General features: G+C 44.5%; 1 protein-coding gene across 1 annotated transcript in view; it reads left to right on the top strand.

Annotated features, from left to right (window-relative positions):
- PPIH (peptidylprolyl isomerase H) overlaps nucleotides 1-16,650 on the top strand; it is a 37,196-nt gene extending 20,546 nt beyond the window's left edge. Inside the window, exons 8-10 of the mRNA XM_044282169.1 lie at nucleotides 1,894-1,934; nucleotides 15,415-15,489; nucleotides 16,389-16,650. Of these exons, the coding sequence (XP_044138104.1) occupies nucleotides 1,894-1,934; nucleotides 15,415-15,483 (110 nt within the window). The 3' untranslated portion in view covers nucleotides 15,484-15,489; nucleotides 16,389-16,650. The remainder of the gene's footprint in view (nucleotides 1-1,893; nucleotides 1,935-15,414; nucleotides 15,490-16,388) is intronic.
- The last annotated feature ends 582 nt before the right edge of the window (nucleotides 16,651-17,232 follow it).

The raw sequence follows: 17,232 nt of genomic DNA, 5'->3' as shown, positions 1-17,232 counted from the left end.
TCCGCTGCCTTCTCAAACAGCTGATCGGCGGGGGTCCTGTGTGTTGGACCCCTACTGATCAGATGCTGATTATCTATCCAAAGGATAATGATCGGTAAGAAAAATGTGTAGAACACCTTTAACACAAGGCACTTACTAATGTATTGTTATTATCCATATTGCTTCCTTTGCTGGCTGGATTCATTTTTCTATCACATTATACACTCGTTTCCATGGTTACGACCACCGTGTTATCCAGCAGTGGTGGTCATGCTTACACGCTACAGGGAAAAGCGCCAGGCTCTCTGGTGGCTGGGACCGTGGGAGTGCACTTAGACACACAGGCGCAGAAGCTTCTGTCCTGGCCTCCTCGTATCTGCGCTGCAGCGGTGGCCCTAACCCCTGGATATGAGCAATGTATAATGTGATGGAAAAACAAAGCCAGCCAGCAAAGGAGGCAATATGGACAATCACAATACATTAGTAAGTGCCTTGTATTAACTTTCTCTACATGACAAATGTCATGTGCTAAAGTGAGAGAACCCCTTTAATGTTTATTAGACGTTTTTATTATGATCACTAAGACATTGATAGCCTATTTTTGGAATAAGTCCCCATAGTCTGATTGAAGAGGTCTGATCTCTGGGAGCCACACTGATCCTGAGCTGGTTTAGAGAGGGTCTGTCCTATTTTTAGAGGGGGTCTGTCCTCTCTCCTGACATGTCTTTTTTAATAAACACTTCCCCGTGCAATAACCATTCCGTAGCACTATCTGTAAGATATCTGCGCCATTCTTCTGTTATTCCTCCTGAAAATGTATGAATAAACTGGGCATTACAGCTGCTGTTGTCAGTGGGGTGTGTCCAGCGACGACGGTCAGACTGTTTAGTGACGCACCCTATTGCCAGGGGAAATCGTAACGCACAGTTAACAGTGTATCCATATGCTCCCAGGAGGAATAACTGAGGACAACTAGATTTCTAGGTAAAGAAGCTCCAGAATTGTTAAGTGTTTACTAAGACAGGCACGTCAGGCGATCCGACAGGGCCTCTGTCAGCAGAAATGTACCTATGAAATTGGCTGATCTGTTACATGTGCGCTCAGCAGCTGAAGACATCTGTGTTGGTCCCATATTCATATGTGCCTGCATGGCTGAGAAAAAGTATGTTAAAATATATGCAAATGAGCCTCTAGGAGCAACGGGGGCGTTACCATTACACCTAGAGGCTCTACTCTCTCTGCAACTGCTGCGCCCTCTCCATTTTGATTAACAGGTCCAGGTGTGATCAAATGTACACTTCCTGGCCATGTCAATCAATGTGCAGAGGGCGTGGCAGTTGCAGAGAGAGCAGAGCCTCTAAGTGTAACGGCAACGCCCCCATTGCTCCTAGAGGCTCATTTGCATATATGTTAACATCATTTTTCTCAGCCATGCGGGCACATATGAATATGGGACCAACACAGATGCCTTCAGCCGCCAAGCGCACATGGAACAGGTCAGCCAATTTTATAGGTACAAATCTGCTGACAGATGCCCTTTAAATCAGAGTGTGAAATTTACCCCTTTGGATTAATAGCAGAGATTCCCTCTAACTTGGCCAACGGTGTCAGCTGTAAGGATTCATTCAGACACGTCCCTGTTAAATTCTGAGTATTTCCCCCATGCTTTACCTGTGACTACCGAGGATTTCCATAGTAAATGATTCTTGCATGTCAGACAGTTATAGCTCTTATTTGCATGGGCAGGACGTATCACTAAGGGGCAGGCTCTCCTAGAAAAACATGACCACATCTGAGAGCTACTCCTTTTTTAGATTAGTATTATGTTTCAGTATGTTACATATGCAGCTATTATATTACACTATATGCTGGGGTCACTGGTTCATGTTACGTTTCATTATGTTTTGTCTTCAGGTAAAATCATCGATGGACTTCTAGTCATGAGAAAGATTGAGGTAACGTCTTGTTCCTTGCAGTGATTCTTAAGAATGTTGCATTGAGTTTATGAAGGAAGCAATCATTTACTCTTTAGCCCTGGGTGTGACCACAGGCGCTGGCGTGGAGGGCGTGCAGGAACCAGTTACAGATAAGGTATAGATGATATGCCTCTAATAGAATGATCTCCAGGAGGAGAGGAGACTGAAGATCAGCGAGCTGTGCTGCTCCCAACATTTGTCTTATCTGATTCTGAACCAAAGCAGTGGAAACACCTTAATACTATGTAACTGATGTAGAGCATAGGGCAAAATAAGGCCACCTTTGTCACGGTGCGTCCAGCTGTGCAGCCGTGTTTGCTGAAGGAGGGAATTTGTGTATTTGGCTTGAAAGGCAAATTATATCACCAGCGAGACGTCTGCATCGGTCAGGTTAGTGGAAAGTAAAGGTGGCCCCAGACCTTAAAAAGGGTTGTCCAGCCTTTATTATTGATGACCTACTGCAGGGATGGTCAACCTGAGGCTCTCCAGCTGTTGCAAAACTACAACTCTCAGCATGCTTAGACTGCCTACTTTTATTATCCTACAGCAGGGCATGGTGGGAGTTGTAGTTTTAAAACAGCTGGAGAGCCACAGGTTGGCCATGCCTGACCTACTGTCAGGATAGTTCACCAGTATCTGATTGCTGGGGGCCCGACACCAGGGACCCCCGCCGATCAGCTGTTGGAAGAGAAGGCGGCACTGCTTCCTCTTCATTACACTGCACTTTGTCTCAGAAGTGCAGTGTAATAGGAATACTTGTAATTACACTACGCCACCTCTCCACAGGAGACGAGACATAGTGTATTGACGAGGAAGCAGCGCTCACATGGAGTGCCGCCTCCTCGTCAAACAGCTGATTAGCAAGGGTCTCGGGTTGGAGCCACTCCTATCAGATATTGACCTATCCTGACAACAGGTCATCAATATTAACCCCCTTCCCGACCAGCGGCGTAATATTACGGCGCAGCGGGAGGTGACTTGCCGCCCAAGGCCGTACTATTACGGCCCGCTGATCCGGCGGGTGCAGGAGCTGCGCCCACCCGATCAGCTGCAGGGGACAGGCTGTTCCCATTAGCCGGACCCATGCTGTATGCGCCGGCATCGGTGAAAACACTGATGCCGGTGCATTAACCCCTTCTATGCCGCGGCCAGCGCTGACTGAGACATAGAAGAGGTTTGCTGCGGGTGAGGGAGACCATCGGGTCCCTACGCTGCTGTGGCGGGGACCCGATGGGTGAGAAGGCAGCCCGATGCTGTGCAGAAGCTGCCCAATGCCTTGCACGGCATCGGGACCTGCCTTCTACGGGTGCCCAGGAGATCCAGTCTCAGGCCCGGTCTCCTAGGCAACCTGTTAGTGTATTACTCTGTGTATAGATGTATTGTAATGCATTGCAGAGGGGATCAGACCCCCAAAAGTTAAAGTCAGAAATAAAGTTTAAAAAAAGAGTGAAAAACAGTGTTTTTAATAAAAAAAAAGTTTCAAGTGAAAAAAGAAAAACTACCCTTTTCCCCTGATTTTATAATAAAAAATTTAAAAAAACACACATATTAGGTATCGCCACATCCGTAATGACCGGCTCTATAAATATATTACATGATCCACCCCGTACGATAAACACCATAAAAAATAAAAACTGTGTCAAAAAAGCAATTTTTGTCACCTTACATCACAAAAAGTGCAACATCAAGCGATCAAAAAGGGGTATGTACCACAAAATGATACCAATAAAACAGTCGCCTCATCCCCCAAAAAATGAGCCCCTACGTAAGAAAATCGCTCCAAAAAAAAAAAAACAGCTCTCAGGACATGACACTGAAACATCATTTTTTTGTTTCAAATATGCTGTTATTGTGTTAAAGTGAAATAAATAAATAAAAAGTATACATATAAGGTATCGCCGCGTCCCTAACAACCTGCTTTATAAAAATACCACATGACCTAACCCCTCAGGTGAACACCATAAAAAAAATAAAAATAGTGCCAAAAAAAGCCATATTTTGTCACCTAACATCACAAAAATTGCAACACCAAGCGATCAAAAAGGCGTGTGCCCCCCAAAATAGTGCCAAACAGTCACCTCATCCTGCAAAAAAGGAGACCCTACCTAAGACAATCGGTCAAAAAATGAAAAAAGCTATGACTCTCAGACTATAGAGACACTAAAACATCATTTTTTTGGTTTCAAAAATGCTATTATTGTGTAAAACTTAAATAAATAAGAAAAATTATATATATTAGGTATTGCCATGTCTGTAACGATCTGCTCTATAAAAATATCACATGACCTAACTCCTCAGGTGAACGCTGGAAAAATTAATAAATAAAAACTGTGCCAAATTATTGGGCAGACTAGAACCTGTATCAAAAAATTATATGTACCCAAAAATAGTACCAATAAAAACATCAACTTTTCCTGCAAATAACGAGCCCCTGCACAAGACAATCGGCAAAAAAATAAATAATATATGGCTTTCAGAAAAGGGAGACACAAAAACATACTTTGTTTTCAAAAATTCTTTATTATATAAAACTGAAACAAAGAAATTGGACATATTTGATATCATTGCGTCCGTAACAACCTGCTCTATAAAAATAGCGCATGATCTTCCCTGTCTACCAGATGAATGTTGTAAAAAATAAAAACTGTGCCAAAACAGCCATTTTTGGTTTAACTTGCCTCACAAAAAACTTAATATAGTGCAATTAAAAATCATATGTACCCCAAAATAGTACCAATAAAACTGGCACCTTATCCCCTAGTTTCCAAAATGGGGTCACTTTTTGGGAGTTTCTACTGTAAGGGTGCATTAGAGGGGGCTTCAAATGGGACATGGCATCTAAAAACCAGTCCAGCAAAATCTGCCTTCCAAAAACCATATGGCGCTCCTTTTCTTCTGCGCCCTGCAGTGCGCCCTTACATCAGTTTACGACCACATATGGGGTGTTTCTGTAAACCGCAGAATCGGGGTAATAAATGTGGAGTTTTTTGGGCTGTTAACCCTCAATGTGTTAAAGATAAAAATGGATAAAAATGGAAAATCTGCCAAAAAAGTGAAATTTAGAAATTTGATCTCCATTTTCTTTTAATTCTTGTGGAACACCTAAAGGGTTAACAACGTTTGTAAAATCAGTTTTGAGTAGCTTGAGGGGTGTAGTTTCTACAATGGGGTCATTTATGGGGGTTTTCAAACCTGAACTGGTCCTTAAAAAGTGGGTTTTGAAAATGTTATTAAACATTTTAAGAATTGCTTCTAACATTCTAAGCCTTCCAACGTCCAAAAAAAATAGACATTTACAAAATGATGCCAACATGAAGTAGACATATGGGGAATGTTAAGTAATATTTAATGAGGTATCACTTTCTGTTTTAAAAGAGAAATTAAAATTTTGAAAATTGCGTTTTTTTGAGTTTTTTTTTTTGTAAATTTGGGATTTTTTTCATAAATAAAGGTGAAATATATTCACTCAACTTTATGACCATCATGAAGTACAATGTGTCACGAGAAAATAATCTCAGAAGGGCTTGGATAAATAACTGTTCCAAAGTCATTACCACATAAGTGACACATGACAGATTAGCAAAAACTGGCCTGAGGTAGTAAGGGTTAATGGCTGGACAACCCCTTTAAGTTGGATTTACACGGGGGTGATGAGTTGACGATTGTCAGGAAGGAGGCATTCCTTCCTGACAATTACCTGCTCGTCAGTGGAGGTGAAGCTCTATATTTACATGTAGCTATCGCCTCCACAGTCCAAGGATGAGCGATGCCTACTGCTGTCACACATCCACATACAGCTGCATTGTCTCTGGGCAGCAGAGTGCTGTTTAGATGGCACAATCTGCAGCGGCAGAGCCTTGATAAGGCAACAAAGAAAGTTTTTGGGTCAGAGAGCCTTAAAGGGGTTGTCTCACTACAGCAAATGTCATTTATCATGTAGAGAAAGTTGATACAAGACACTTCCTAATGTATTGTGATTGTCCATATTGCTTCCTTTGCTGGCTGGATTCATTTTTTCATCACTTTATACACTGCTCATATCGAGGAGTTGCAACCACCCAGCAATCCAGCAGTGGTGGCCGTGCTAGGAAAAAGCATCGACCTATGTGCATCTCCCGTGGTCCTGGCCACCAGAGAGGCCGTAACTTTTTCCCATAGTGTGCGAGAAGGACCACCGCTGCTGGATTGCAGGGTGGTCGTAACCCGTGAATACGAGCAGTGTATAAGCCAACAAAGGAGGCAATATGGACAATCACTATATATTAGTAAGTGCCTTGTACTAACTTTCTCTACATAATAACTGCCATTTCCTGAAGTGAGACAACCCCTTTAGTAACGGTGCCCCATGGTCTGCAGAATTCTACCATTCTATAGGAGTTTTTCCAAGAAAATGAATAGACAGATACTCAGACATTGCAGGTGTGTACGTGAGCCTTACTGTGACTTGTGTGCTACTTCTCTGATTTCCAATGGGTAAAAAGTTGCAATAAACATAGAGACCATTGGAAAGAAAAATGTGACTACGTCGGTTGTTTTGTGATTTTTGCAACTTTCTTTCACATAAGGAAGCAGTGAAGTTGCAGTAGTGCCCCAATTTCCTGGCCTAAGCCTTTAAAGGGAGTCTGTCCCCTCCATATGGCCATATACAGTGCTTACATGGCTCTGTAGCACACCTATACAGGATTGTAACGGTACCTTTGTTCTTTTCTTTAGACTTGCAGCAGCAGGAAAAACAAAGTTTAATTCATATGTAAATGAGCACTCGCAAGTGCCCAGGGGCGGCGTTCAGTGTGTAGGTGCCCAGGGGCGGCGTTCAGTGTGTAGGTGCCCAGGCTGCTCTGCCTTCTTTTCACTTTACTCCTCTCCAGCCTCTGCCTTTGCCCGCCCTCCAAGTATCTTGCCTCATCGATAAGGCAGAGGCTGGGGAGGAGTAAAGTGAAAAGAAGGCAGAGCAGCCTGGGCACCTACACACTGAACGCCGCCCCTGGGCACCTACACACTGAACGCCTCCCCTGGGCACTTGCGAGTGCTCATTTGCATATGAATTAGGCTACATTCACACATCAGTATTTTTCTATAATCCGAATTTCGGTCCGTTTTTTGCGGATCCGTTGTTCCTGAAAATGTTTCCGTATGTCATCCGTTTTTTGCGGATCCGCAAAAAACGGAAACATGTATACATTTCAATAATCAAATAAAGTTTGTTTGGATTTCTTTGAAAAAAAATTGAAAAAAAAAAAAAAAAAAAATTTGCTATGTGTTTCCAGGAACGGATTCCGCAAAAAACGGAAGACATACGGAATGACATCCGAATGTCTTCCGTTTTTTGCGGATCCATTGACTTTGTATTGTACCAGGATCCGAATTTTGCGGAAAAGAATAGGACATGTTTTATATTTAAACGGACATGCGGAACGGAACAACGGAAACGGACAGCACACATTGTGCTGTCCGATTTTTTTCCAGGACCCATTGAAAATGAATGGGTCCAGATCTGGTCCTGATCTGTTCCGCAAAAAACGGAACAGATCAGGAAAGAAAAAGCGGACGTGTGAATGGACCCTAAGGGTCCATTCACACGTCCTGTTTTTTTTCATCCTGAAAAACGGTCCGTTTTTTGCGGATCCGTTGTTCCTGAAAATGTTTCCGTATGTCATCCGTTTTTTGCGGATCCGCAAAAAACGGACACATGTATACATTTCAATAATCAAATAAAGTTGTTTGGATTTCTTTGAAAAAAAATTGAAAAAAAAAAAAAAAAAAAAAAATTTGTTATGTGTTTCCAGGAACGGAATCCGCAAAAAACGGATGACATACGGAATGACATCCGAATGTCATCCGTTTTTTGCGGATCCATTGACTTTGTATTGTACCAGGATCCGATTTTTCAGGACAAGAATAGGACATGTTTTATATTTAAACGGACATGCGGAACGGAACAACGGAAACGGACAGCACACATTGTGCTGTCCGATTTTTTCCAGGACCCATTGAAAATGAATGGGTCCAGATCTGGTCCTGATCTGTTCCTGAAAAAACGGAACAGATCAGGAAAGAAAAAACGGACGTGTGAATGGACCCTAAAACTTTGTTTTTCCTGCCTGTGCAAGTCTAAAGAAAAGAACAAAGGTACCGTTACAATCCTGTATAGGTGTGCTACAGAGCCATGTAAGCACTGTATATGGCCATGTGGAGGTGACAGACCCCCTTTAAATAATCTCTTTATTTGTCCTCATGCACACGACCGTGCTGTTTTTTTCCGGTCTGCAAACCGCGGATCCACAAAAAAAACTGAAGCCGCCCGTGTGCCGCAAAATGGACAAGAATAGGACAGGTTATATTTTTTTTGCGGGGCCACGGAGCGGTGCAACGGATGCGGACCACAAAAACAATTGTGTGCATGAGGCCTTTTCTGAATGATTTCATATCTCCACCGATGTGAGCCAGTATGAGGGCAGCATTGGACAGACCAATGAATGAGAAGTGACGACTTGCAGCTGTCCTGCCGTACAAATATGGCTTTGTTTGTATAGTCCAGGGATGGCCAACCTCAGGCTCTCCGGGTGTTGCAAATCTACAACTCCCAGCATGCCCACACTGCCTATAACTTTTAACCTCTAGCAGAGCATGGTGGGAGTTGTAGTTTTACACCAGCTGGAGAGCCGCAGGTTGGCCATCCCTGGTATAGTCGATGCTTTTTATTGCACTTTGTACTTTTTATTGCACCTTCTATAACCCCGTTCTACTGGGCACTGAAAGTTATCAACATGTTCTTAAGCAATTATAGGTTATCTGTAATTTGGCTGGGATCCACCTCTCTCCTTATGTGACAGATATAGCTTAAATGAGAGCACTCAGGGGTACCGTCTTCTCCACCTCCGTGTGTCATGATAACCATTTTCCAGCTGCAGGCCGTGTTTACCGGGGAGGCCGGCCTGCTCATCGTGCCACTCTTTCATCATCTTGTACGTGTCTCGCTTGCATTAAGTTTCCATTATTCAATCTCTTGTGCCATTTCTGGTAGTGACACATTGATCTGTAAAGGAACAAAGTTCAATGAACGCGGAGTCGTTTGATTTCTTCTATGCCGAGACATGATGGCTTGACGTTACAGGTTCAGAGCCTGAGGCTGCACTTCTGCGATGACCACATTTGCTATTGTGATGTCTGTCAGGTTCCGTGTTGGCGTCAGATACTGAAACCATAGGGAGGCAGGCACCACTGTACACCAAAACACAACGCCACACACCCCAATCATCGACTATAGCTGGCAAGAGCACGAGGATGTGTGATGTGGAAGGTACTCAGGAATGCCAAATACCAAGTTATTCAGGTACACAAAAAACACAAAGACAATTAAGAGCACCAACGTGCCCACAGTGATCAGTAATACGCAGACACAACAAAGCAGGTGGATGACAATACATTCCAAATACTGTGCCTGTAACGTGCACTCTCGATAGGTCAACAAGAAAATCGGAAAGGCAGCAATAAGTCCTAGTGATGCTTTAAAGTACTTGTCTGGGATTTTGATATTGAAGGCCTATCTTCAGGATATCTGATTGGTGGGGGTCCTCTCCACTTTGACTGACAGGGCCAGACATGAATGATTTCTTTACTGTCTGTCTCTGTCAATCAAAGTGGAGAGGGCACGGCAGTTGCAGAAAGAGCAGAGCCTCCAGGTGTAACGGCAACTCCCCCGTTGCTCCTAAACACAGAAACATAGAATGTGTCGGCAGATAAGAACCATTTGGCCCATCTAGTCTGCCCAATAATTTGAACCTAGATGCTCATTTGCATATAATGCCGAAGAGGCTCATTTGCATATAATAAAACATAATTTTTCAGCAATTTGGGCGAATATGAACATGGGACCGGCATAGATGCCTTCAGCTGTCAAGTGCACATGCAACCGGCCAGCAAGTTTCATAGGTACAAAACTGCTGACAGATGCCCTTTATAGGCAAATTATAATGTATTACACAACTCAATGAAAATTCAGCTTCAATGCAAGTGTGTAAAAAAAAAAAAAAAAAAAAAAAGGTCCCAAAGAGCTCTATAAAAGCAGATATCATACCTGTTGGTGCCTCTAGGTGAGAAAAACACATCTGAACTGGTAAAATTAGGGAAATCACAGCTATTGTTCCCAGTTTGACACAGGAAATAGGTTTTTGGAGACAGTTGTGAGATCAGGTAATTGGCTCACCAGCCTATAATACAAGTTCCCATTTGCACATGGAAATATTTTTCTGCAGCCCATACAATGGGGCAGATTTATCAATGGGTTTGCAGCATGAATCCATTGAAAACTACGATGTTTAATATGGAGCTTAGATCAAGAAAAATTAATTGTCATGCAAATGTCTGCTTAGGATACGTCTATACGACGACATTTGTCACGCGACATTCTGTTCCACCAATGTCGCGCAACAATTTTTATAATGGCAGTCTATGGTGTCGCGCTGCAACTGCGATGCAACAGTCGCAGAAACTCCATTTGAGATGGATTTTTCTGCGACTGTTGCGTCAGTCGCATCATGTTGCAGTGCGACACCATAGACTGCCATTATAAGAATTGTCGCGCGACATTAGTGGAACAAAATGTTGCGCTACAAATGTTGCAGTGTAGTTGTGCCCTATCTGTCGCACAACAAATGTCGTCGTGTAGACGTAGCCTTAGACAACGGTCAGAAAATCCCAGTTCATCAGCACAGCGTGTTTTTGAATGCTGCACTTGTATGGTGCATTAGTTTTAGGGTATTTATACATATGGACTCGCGACATGTGAATACACCCTTTTACTTTAAAAGCGATTGTCCCATCTGGAATTTTATGGCATATTCACAGGGTATTAATATTAAAGGGACCTCCCCATCAAGCTCGGCTCCATACCCGAGTAATACAAATTTTCCTAATGCGCAAAGTACGACTTTAGTGCAATGAGGGCGCCGGTCTCCTGGCTCTGGGGGTTTACAGCCACTAGATGCCATTTCTTTGTGACCTAAAGGACTTATACCCTCGTGACTAGGGTTGTCACAATACCAAAATTCTGATTCAATTTCGGTCCCATAAAGTAATGCAATACTCGATACCACGCAAAAAAAAAAAAATTCAATGCCCAAAAAAGTGTGCATTCTGCAATTTATAGAACGTGCGGCCCATAATAGAACAGTCCTGGCCTATTTTTTTGGGGAGAAGGAGACCAAAAAAAAATTGAGAATCGTGGGTTATTTACATTTTTTTCTGTTACGGCGTTCACCACATAGGAAATATTTTTCAATACTTTAATAGTTTGGACTTTTTCGGACGTGGCGATACCTAATATTTTTTTTTTATTATTGTTTATATATTTTTTATGTAAATAAAAAAACACCCCAAAATATAAAAATTTTAAATCACCCCCTTTCCCAATTTACATAAAAATATATAAACAGTAAAAAAATAAAAATAGGTATCGCCACATCCGAAAAAGTCCAAACTAATAAAGTATTGAAAAATATTTCCTATGTGGTGAATGCCGTAACAGAAAAATAAAAACACAATTCTCAATTTATTTATTTTTTGTCTTTCTCCCATAAAAAATAGGCCAGGACTCATCTATTATGGGCCGCCCGTTCCATAAATTGCGGAATGCGCACACTTTTTTGGCATTTACCAGTGGGATTCCACAGGGATCTGTACTGGGACCAATTTTGTTTAATATCTTCATAAGTGATATTGCAAAAGGCCTCGATGGTAAGGTTTGTCTTTTTGCTGATGACACAAAGATATGTAACAGGGTTGATGTTCCTGGAGGGAAACGCCAAATGGAAAAGGATTTAGGAAAACTAGAAGAATGGTCAGAACTCTGGCAACTGAAATTTAATGTGGATAAGTGCAAGATAATGCACCTGGGGCGTAAAAACCCAAGGGCAGAATATAGAATATTTGACACAGTCCTGACCTCAGTATCTGAGGAAAGGGATTTAGGAGTAATTATTTGAGAAGACTTAAAGGTGGGAAGACAATGTAATAAAGCAGCACAAAATGCCAGCAGAATGCTTGGATGTATAGGGAGAGGTATAAGCAGTAGAAAGAGTGAAGTGCTTATGCCGCTGTACAGATCACTAGTGAGACCTCATTTGGAGTATTGTGCTCAGTACTGGAGACCATATCTCCAGAAGGATATAGATACTCTAGAGAGAGTTCAGAGAAGAGCTACTAAACTGGTCCATGGATTGCAGGATAAAACTTACCAGGAAAGATTGAAGGACCTTAATATGTATAGCTTGGAAGAAAGAAGAGACCGAGGGGATATGATAGAAACTTTTAAATACATAAAGGGAATCAACTCGGTAAAGGAGGAGAGCATATTTAAAAGAAGAAAAACTACCACAAGAGGACACAGTTTTAAATTAGAGGGGCAAAGGTTTAAAAGTAATATAAGGAAGTATTACTTTACTGAGAGAGTAGTGGATGCATGGAATAGCCTTCCTGCAGAAGTGGTAGCTGCAAATACAGTGAAGGAGTTTAAGCATGCATGGGATAGGCATAAGGCTATCCTTCATATAAGATATGGCCAGGGACTATTCATATGATTCAGATATATTGGGCAGACTAGATGGGCCAAATGGTTCTTATCTGCCGACACATTCTATGTTTCTATAAAAAAAAAAATTGTGTGGTATGGAGTATTGCATTACCTTTTTTATGGGACCGAAATTAAATCAAAATTTTGGTAATGTGACAACCCTAGTCACGGGGGTATAAGTCCTTTAGGTCACAAAGAAATGGCATCTAGTAGCGGTAAACCCCCAGAGCCAGGAGACCGGCGCTGGATAACAGTCGCTGCATTCTGGTGGCTGCTGCACAGAGAGGCCGGGGCTGAGAACAGTCACTGCACTCTGGGGGCTGCTGCACAGAGAGGCCGGGGCTGTGAACAGTCACTGCACTCTGGGGGCTGCTGCACAGAAAGGCCGGGGCTGAGAACAGTCGCTGCACTCTGGGGGCTGCTGCACAGAGAGGCCGGGGCTGAGAACAGTCGCTGCGCTCTGGGGGCTGCTGCACAGAGAGGCCGGGGCTGAGAACAGTCGCTGCGCTCTGGGGGCTGCTGCACAGAGAGGCCGGGGCTGAGAACAGTTGCTGCGCTCTGGGGGCTGCTGCACAGAGAGGCCGGGGCTGTGAACAGTCACTGCACTCTGGGGGCTGCTGCACAGAAAGGCCGGGGCTGAGAACAGTCGCTGCACTCTGGGGGCTGCTGCACAGAGAGGCCGGGGCTGAGAACAGTCGCTGCGCTCTGGGGGCTGCTGCACAGAGAGGCCGGGGCTGAGAACAGTTGCTGCGCTCTGGGGGCTGCTGCACAGACAGGCCGGGGCTGAGAACAGTCGCTGCACTCTGGGGGCTGCTGCACAGAGAGGCCGAGGCTGAGAACAGTCACTGCACTCTGGGGGCTGCTGCACAGACAGGCCGGCGCTGAAAACAGTCGCTGCACTCTGGGGGCTGCTGCACAGAGAGGCCGGGGCTGAGAACAGTCACTGCACTCTGGGGGTTGCTGCACAGAGAGGCCGGGGCTGAGAACAGTCGCTGCGCTCTGGGGGCTGCTGCACAGACAGGCCGGCGCTGAGAACAGTCACTGCACTCTGGGGGTTGCTGCACAGAGAGGCCGGGGCTGAGAACAGTCACTGCGCTCTGGGGGCTGCTGCACAGAGAGGCCGGGGCTGAGAACAGTCACTGCGCTCTGGGGGCTGCTGCACAGACAGGCCGGCGCTGAGAACAGTCACTGCACTCTGGGGGTTGCTGCACAGAGAGGCCGGGGCTGAGAACAGTCGCTGCGCTCTGGGGGCTGCTGCACAGACAGGCCGGCGCTGAGAACAGTCACTGCACTCTGGGGGTTGCTGCACAGAGAGGCCGGGGCTGAGAACAGTCACTGCGCTCTGGGGGCTGCTGCACAGACAGGCCGGCGCTGAGAACAGTCACTGCACTCTGGGGGTTGCTGCACAGAGAGGCCGGGGCTGAGAACAGTCGCTGCGCTCTGGGGGCTGCTGCACAGACAGGCCGGCGCTGAGAACAGTCACTGCACTCTGGGGGTTGCTGCACAGAGAGGCCGGGGCTGAGAACAGTCGCTGTGCTCTGGGGGCTGCTGCACAGACAGGCCGGCGCTGAGAACAGTCACTGTGCTCTGGGGGTTGCTGCACAGAGAGGCCGGGGCTGAGAACAGTCGCTGCGCTCTGGGGGCTGCTGCACAGACAGGCCGGCGCTGAGAACAGTCACTGTGCTCTGGGGGCTGCGGTAATATGGCTGTAGTGTGTAGGGACTAAGACCCATATGGGAAGCGCCAGTCTTTAGTAAATGACCCCCAATGTTTTATTTGACTGAAATGCATCTTTATGATGCCAAGGTGCCCTTCCTGACAATGTGCACCTATAATGAACAACCCACTTATCAGGGTTTTCCGCTAGGATGTCCCATTTTCTATGGGAGCAGTGAAGATGGCTGATCGCTGCTATCTCCAGCACTCCCATAGAGAACGAATGGAGCAGCAGATTTGGGGGGGGGGAACGGTGACCCTGTTCTTGGTGGGCAACTAAGAGATATTGCTGCATGGGGGCATCAAGGAGACATTATAATGTATGGGGGCAACAAGGAAACACGAGTACATGTTTTGAGTGTTTTTATTTTTTTTGTTTCTAAATGGCCATTTTATCGTGATATATATCGTTATCACGATAACTTTCTATATATCGTGGGAATATTTTCGATATTGCCCGATCCTAGCCCAGAGGTTGGGGGACACTAACATTGTAACTTTTTGTGGGGAATAACAATATGGTGTTTTTTGTTTTAGTTTTTTTTTTGCTATTTTGTGGCTTTCTGATATATGATGCTGTTATACATACTTTTAGTTATTTCTACTTATGCTGCTGTAGTAATTTTCTTACACCTGGTGATGGGAGCCCCATGTTATTTTGCTACCGGGCCCTATGAGTTTAGGTTATCCCCTAAATCCTGTGGATACATTTTTCTGCATCTTAAAATGTCTGGAGATGTTTTATTAACATGCTACCAGATAAGACATTGGTTTCTACAAAAATGTGGCGCAAATCCTTTATCTTTTATGGGAAGATGGTAAAGCTAGGGTCACATCTGCGGTGAAAGGAACAGAAAATTGGACAATGCTGGTGCCCGATTGGATCCCATTGACTGTAATTGGATCCGTTGGGTTTCATCAAGAATACCGGTTTAGTTTTTTCCCAGAACGAGCGATGGTGGCTCCTACTGGAACCTCTGCCGCAGATGTGATCCCAGCCCGCAGTGTCTTTGTGCTGACAGACTGTAGACTTTGCTTGCTAGAAGGGAGTGTCGGAATGAAAGGTATAACGCCGACTATAGAAATTCCAGGATTTTATGGCGCTGGGAAGAGGCCACCAGGATCCTCTGCTGTGTAAATGTAACACGACCTGCAACTTTCTCTTCCTCACAGAATGTACCAACCGGCCCCAACAACAAACCCAAACTGCCCGTGATTATCGCCCAGTGTGGAGAAATGTAATTCCAGGTGAGTGGCGGGGTTTACTGCAGTCCTATCAATCAGTGTGGCATTTATTAATTACATAAGCTAGAAATCCTAACCCTAACCCAAGTCTACTGATTCGCCTGCAACCATTTACTTTACCTGCTTTTTGTACACATTTCTTTCTTCTGTATGTAAATTAGGGCTTCAGTGAATTGAGCTCCTCAGCAACTCCGTTTTCCAGCGTTTGTCCCCCTACCCCCTTTATTTATTTTTTCCTCGCCAGGAACGGCACAACAAATTTTGATCATTCAGGTATCGTTTTAATCGGCAGGAGCAGTAGGGGTGATTCTGCTGACAGGTCTTTTTTAAAGTGTTCTTGAAAAATGAAAGATGCCAGGACATTTCCTTAAAGGGGTTCTGCGCTTTGTTTAAACTGATGATCTATCCTCTGGATAGATCATCAGCAGGGGTCCGACACCCGGGACCCCCGCTGATCAGCTGTTTGAGAAGGCAGCAGCGCCACGGCCTTCTCACTGTTTACTGCAGGCCCAGTGACATCATGACTATTATCAATGGCCTGGGCGGGGCTAAGCTCCATTCAAGTGAACAGAGCTTAGCCCCGCCCAGGCCAGTTGATACAAGTCATGATGTCACTGGGTCTGGGGTAAACAGTGAGAAGGCCGTGGCGCTGCTGGAGCGCCGCTGCCTTCTCAAACAGCTGATTGGCGGGGGTCCCCGGTGTCGGACCCCTGCCGATCAGATGCTGATGATTTATCCAGAGGAAAGATCATCAGTGCAGAACCCCTTTAACTAGCTCAGTGGCCGCTTTATTCTGAGAGTGGACCACCAGGAGCTTGGCTACAGTGGTAATCTGAAGATCTTTGTTCTGCTGCATAACAAATCACTGCAATTAATTCACTTGGTCATTTTTAATTTTCCAGATGTCTTTCCCTGGCACCATGTCGCAGGAAGAGCGAGAGGCTCGAGTCGTACATATACACGGCACCATGCCGAGAGCCTTCCCTGAGGAGGTGAGGGTGAAGCAGACGTCTTGTGTGAAGGACTATGTTCATGTGAAGTAATGGACTCCCGGTGTGGGGCCATTAATACGTTGGTGACCACGCTTATTATTTTCTTGGTAAAATCTGATATATTTTGTATATCTTTTTCTAATTAAAGGGAAAAAAATGTTATTGCATTTTCTATTGTGTGGACCTGATCAACCTTGATGAACTTGTAGTGGAGAATTTCCATAATTAATATATCCTGAGCATTAATTTTTTATATAGCTATATTACCATTTTACGAAAAATGTTAAGTTTCCAGTAGCCCAAGTAGAAGTCTGTGCTGCCACACATACTTTTTAGGTGTGTGCTAACCTCTCCCCCCCCCCCCAATTCAAAATGCCTGGCTTATGCATTATATTTTTTTGCCCCTTACCATTTATCTTTATTTTTTTCAGATCACAACATGCTTTGGGTGTGGTGTTTTTTTTTCCCCCGTCAGGTGATTTCACATAGACTTCTCTGCAGGAAATAAACAGCTAAAAAGGCAAAAAAGCATGTGACTAAAAAATGCCACCCCCAAAAAAAATCATTTGCAAAAAATCCATGACTTGTATGACGTTTTTCAGAAGACTAAAAAAAAGTGTAGTTTGGCAGCTCCGTAAAGAAGATTGGATATAGATTACTTCATCCTATAGTTCTCTTCACTCCCTGCTGCAGGTGCCACTGTTTGCATGCACCTGGTGCTGGGAGGCGCTGCGCGCAGCCATGTGTGTTGTAT

Source organism: Bufo gargarizans, chromosome 2 (assembly GCF_014858855.1).
Source record: "Bufo gargarizans isolate SCDJY-AF-19 chromosome 2, ASM1485885v1, whole genome shotgun sequence".
Classification (NCBI taxonomy): domain Eukaryota; kingdom Metazoa; phylum Chordata; class Amphibia; order Anura; family Bufonidae; genus Bufo; species Bufo gargarizans.
The sequence above is the reverse complement of the archived record's forward strand: the minus strand, read 5'-3'. Positions and strand labels throughout refer to the sequence as shown.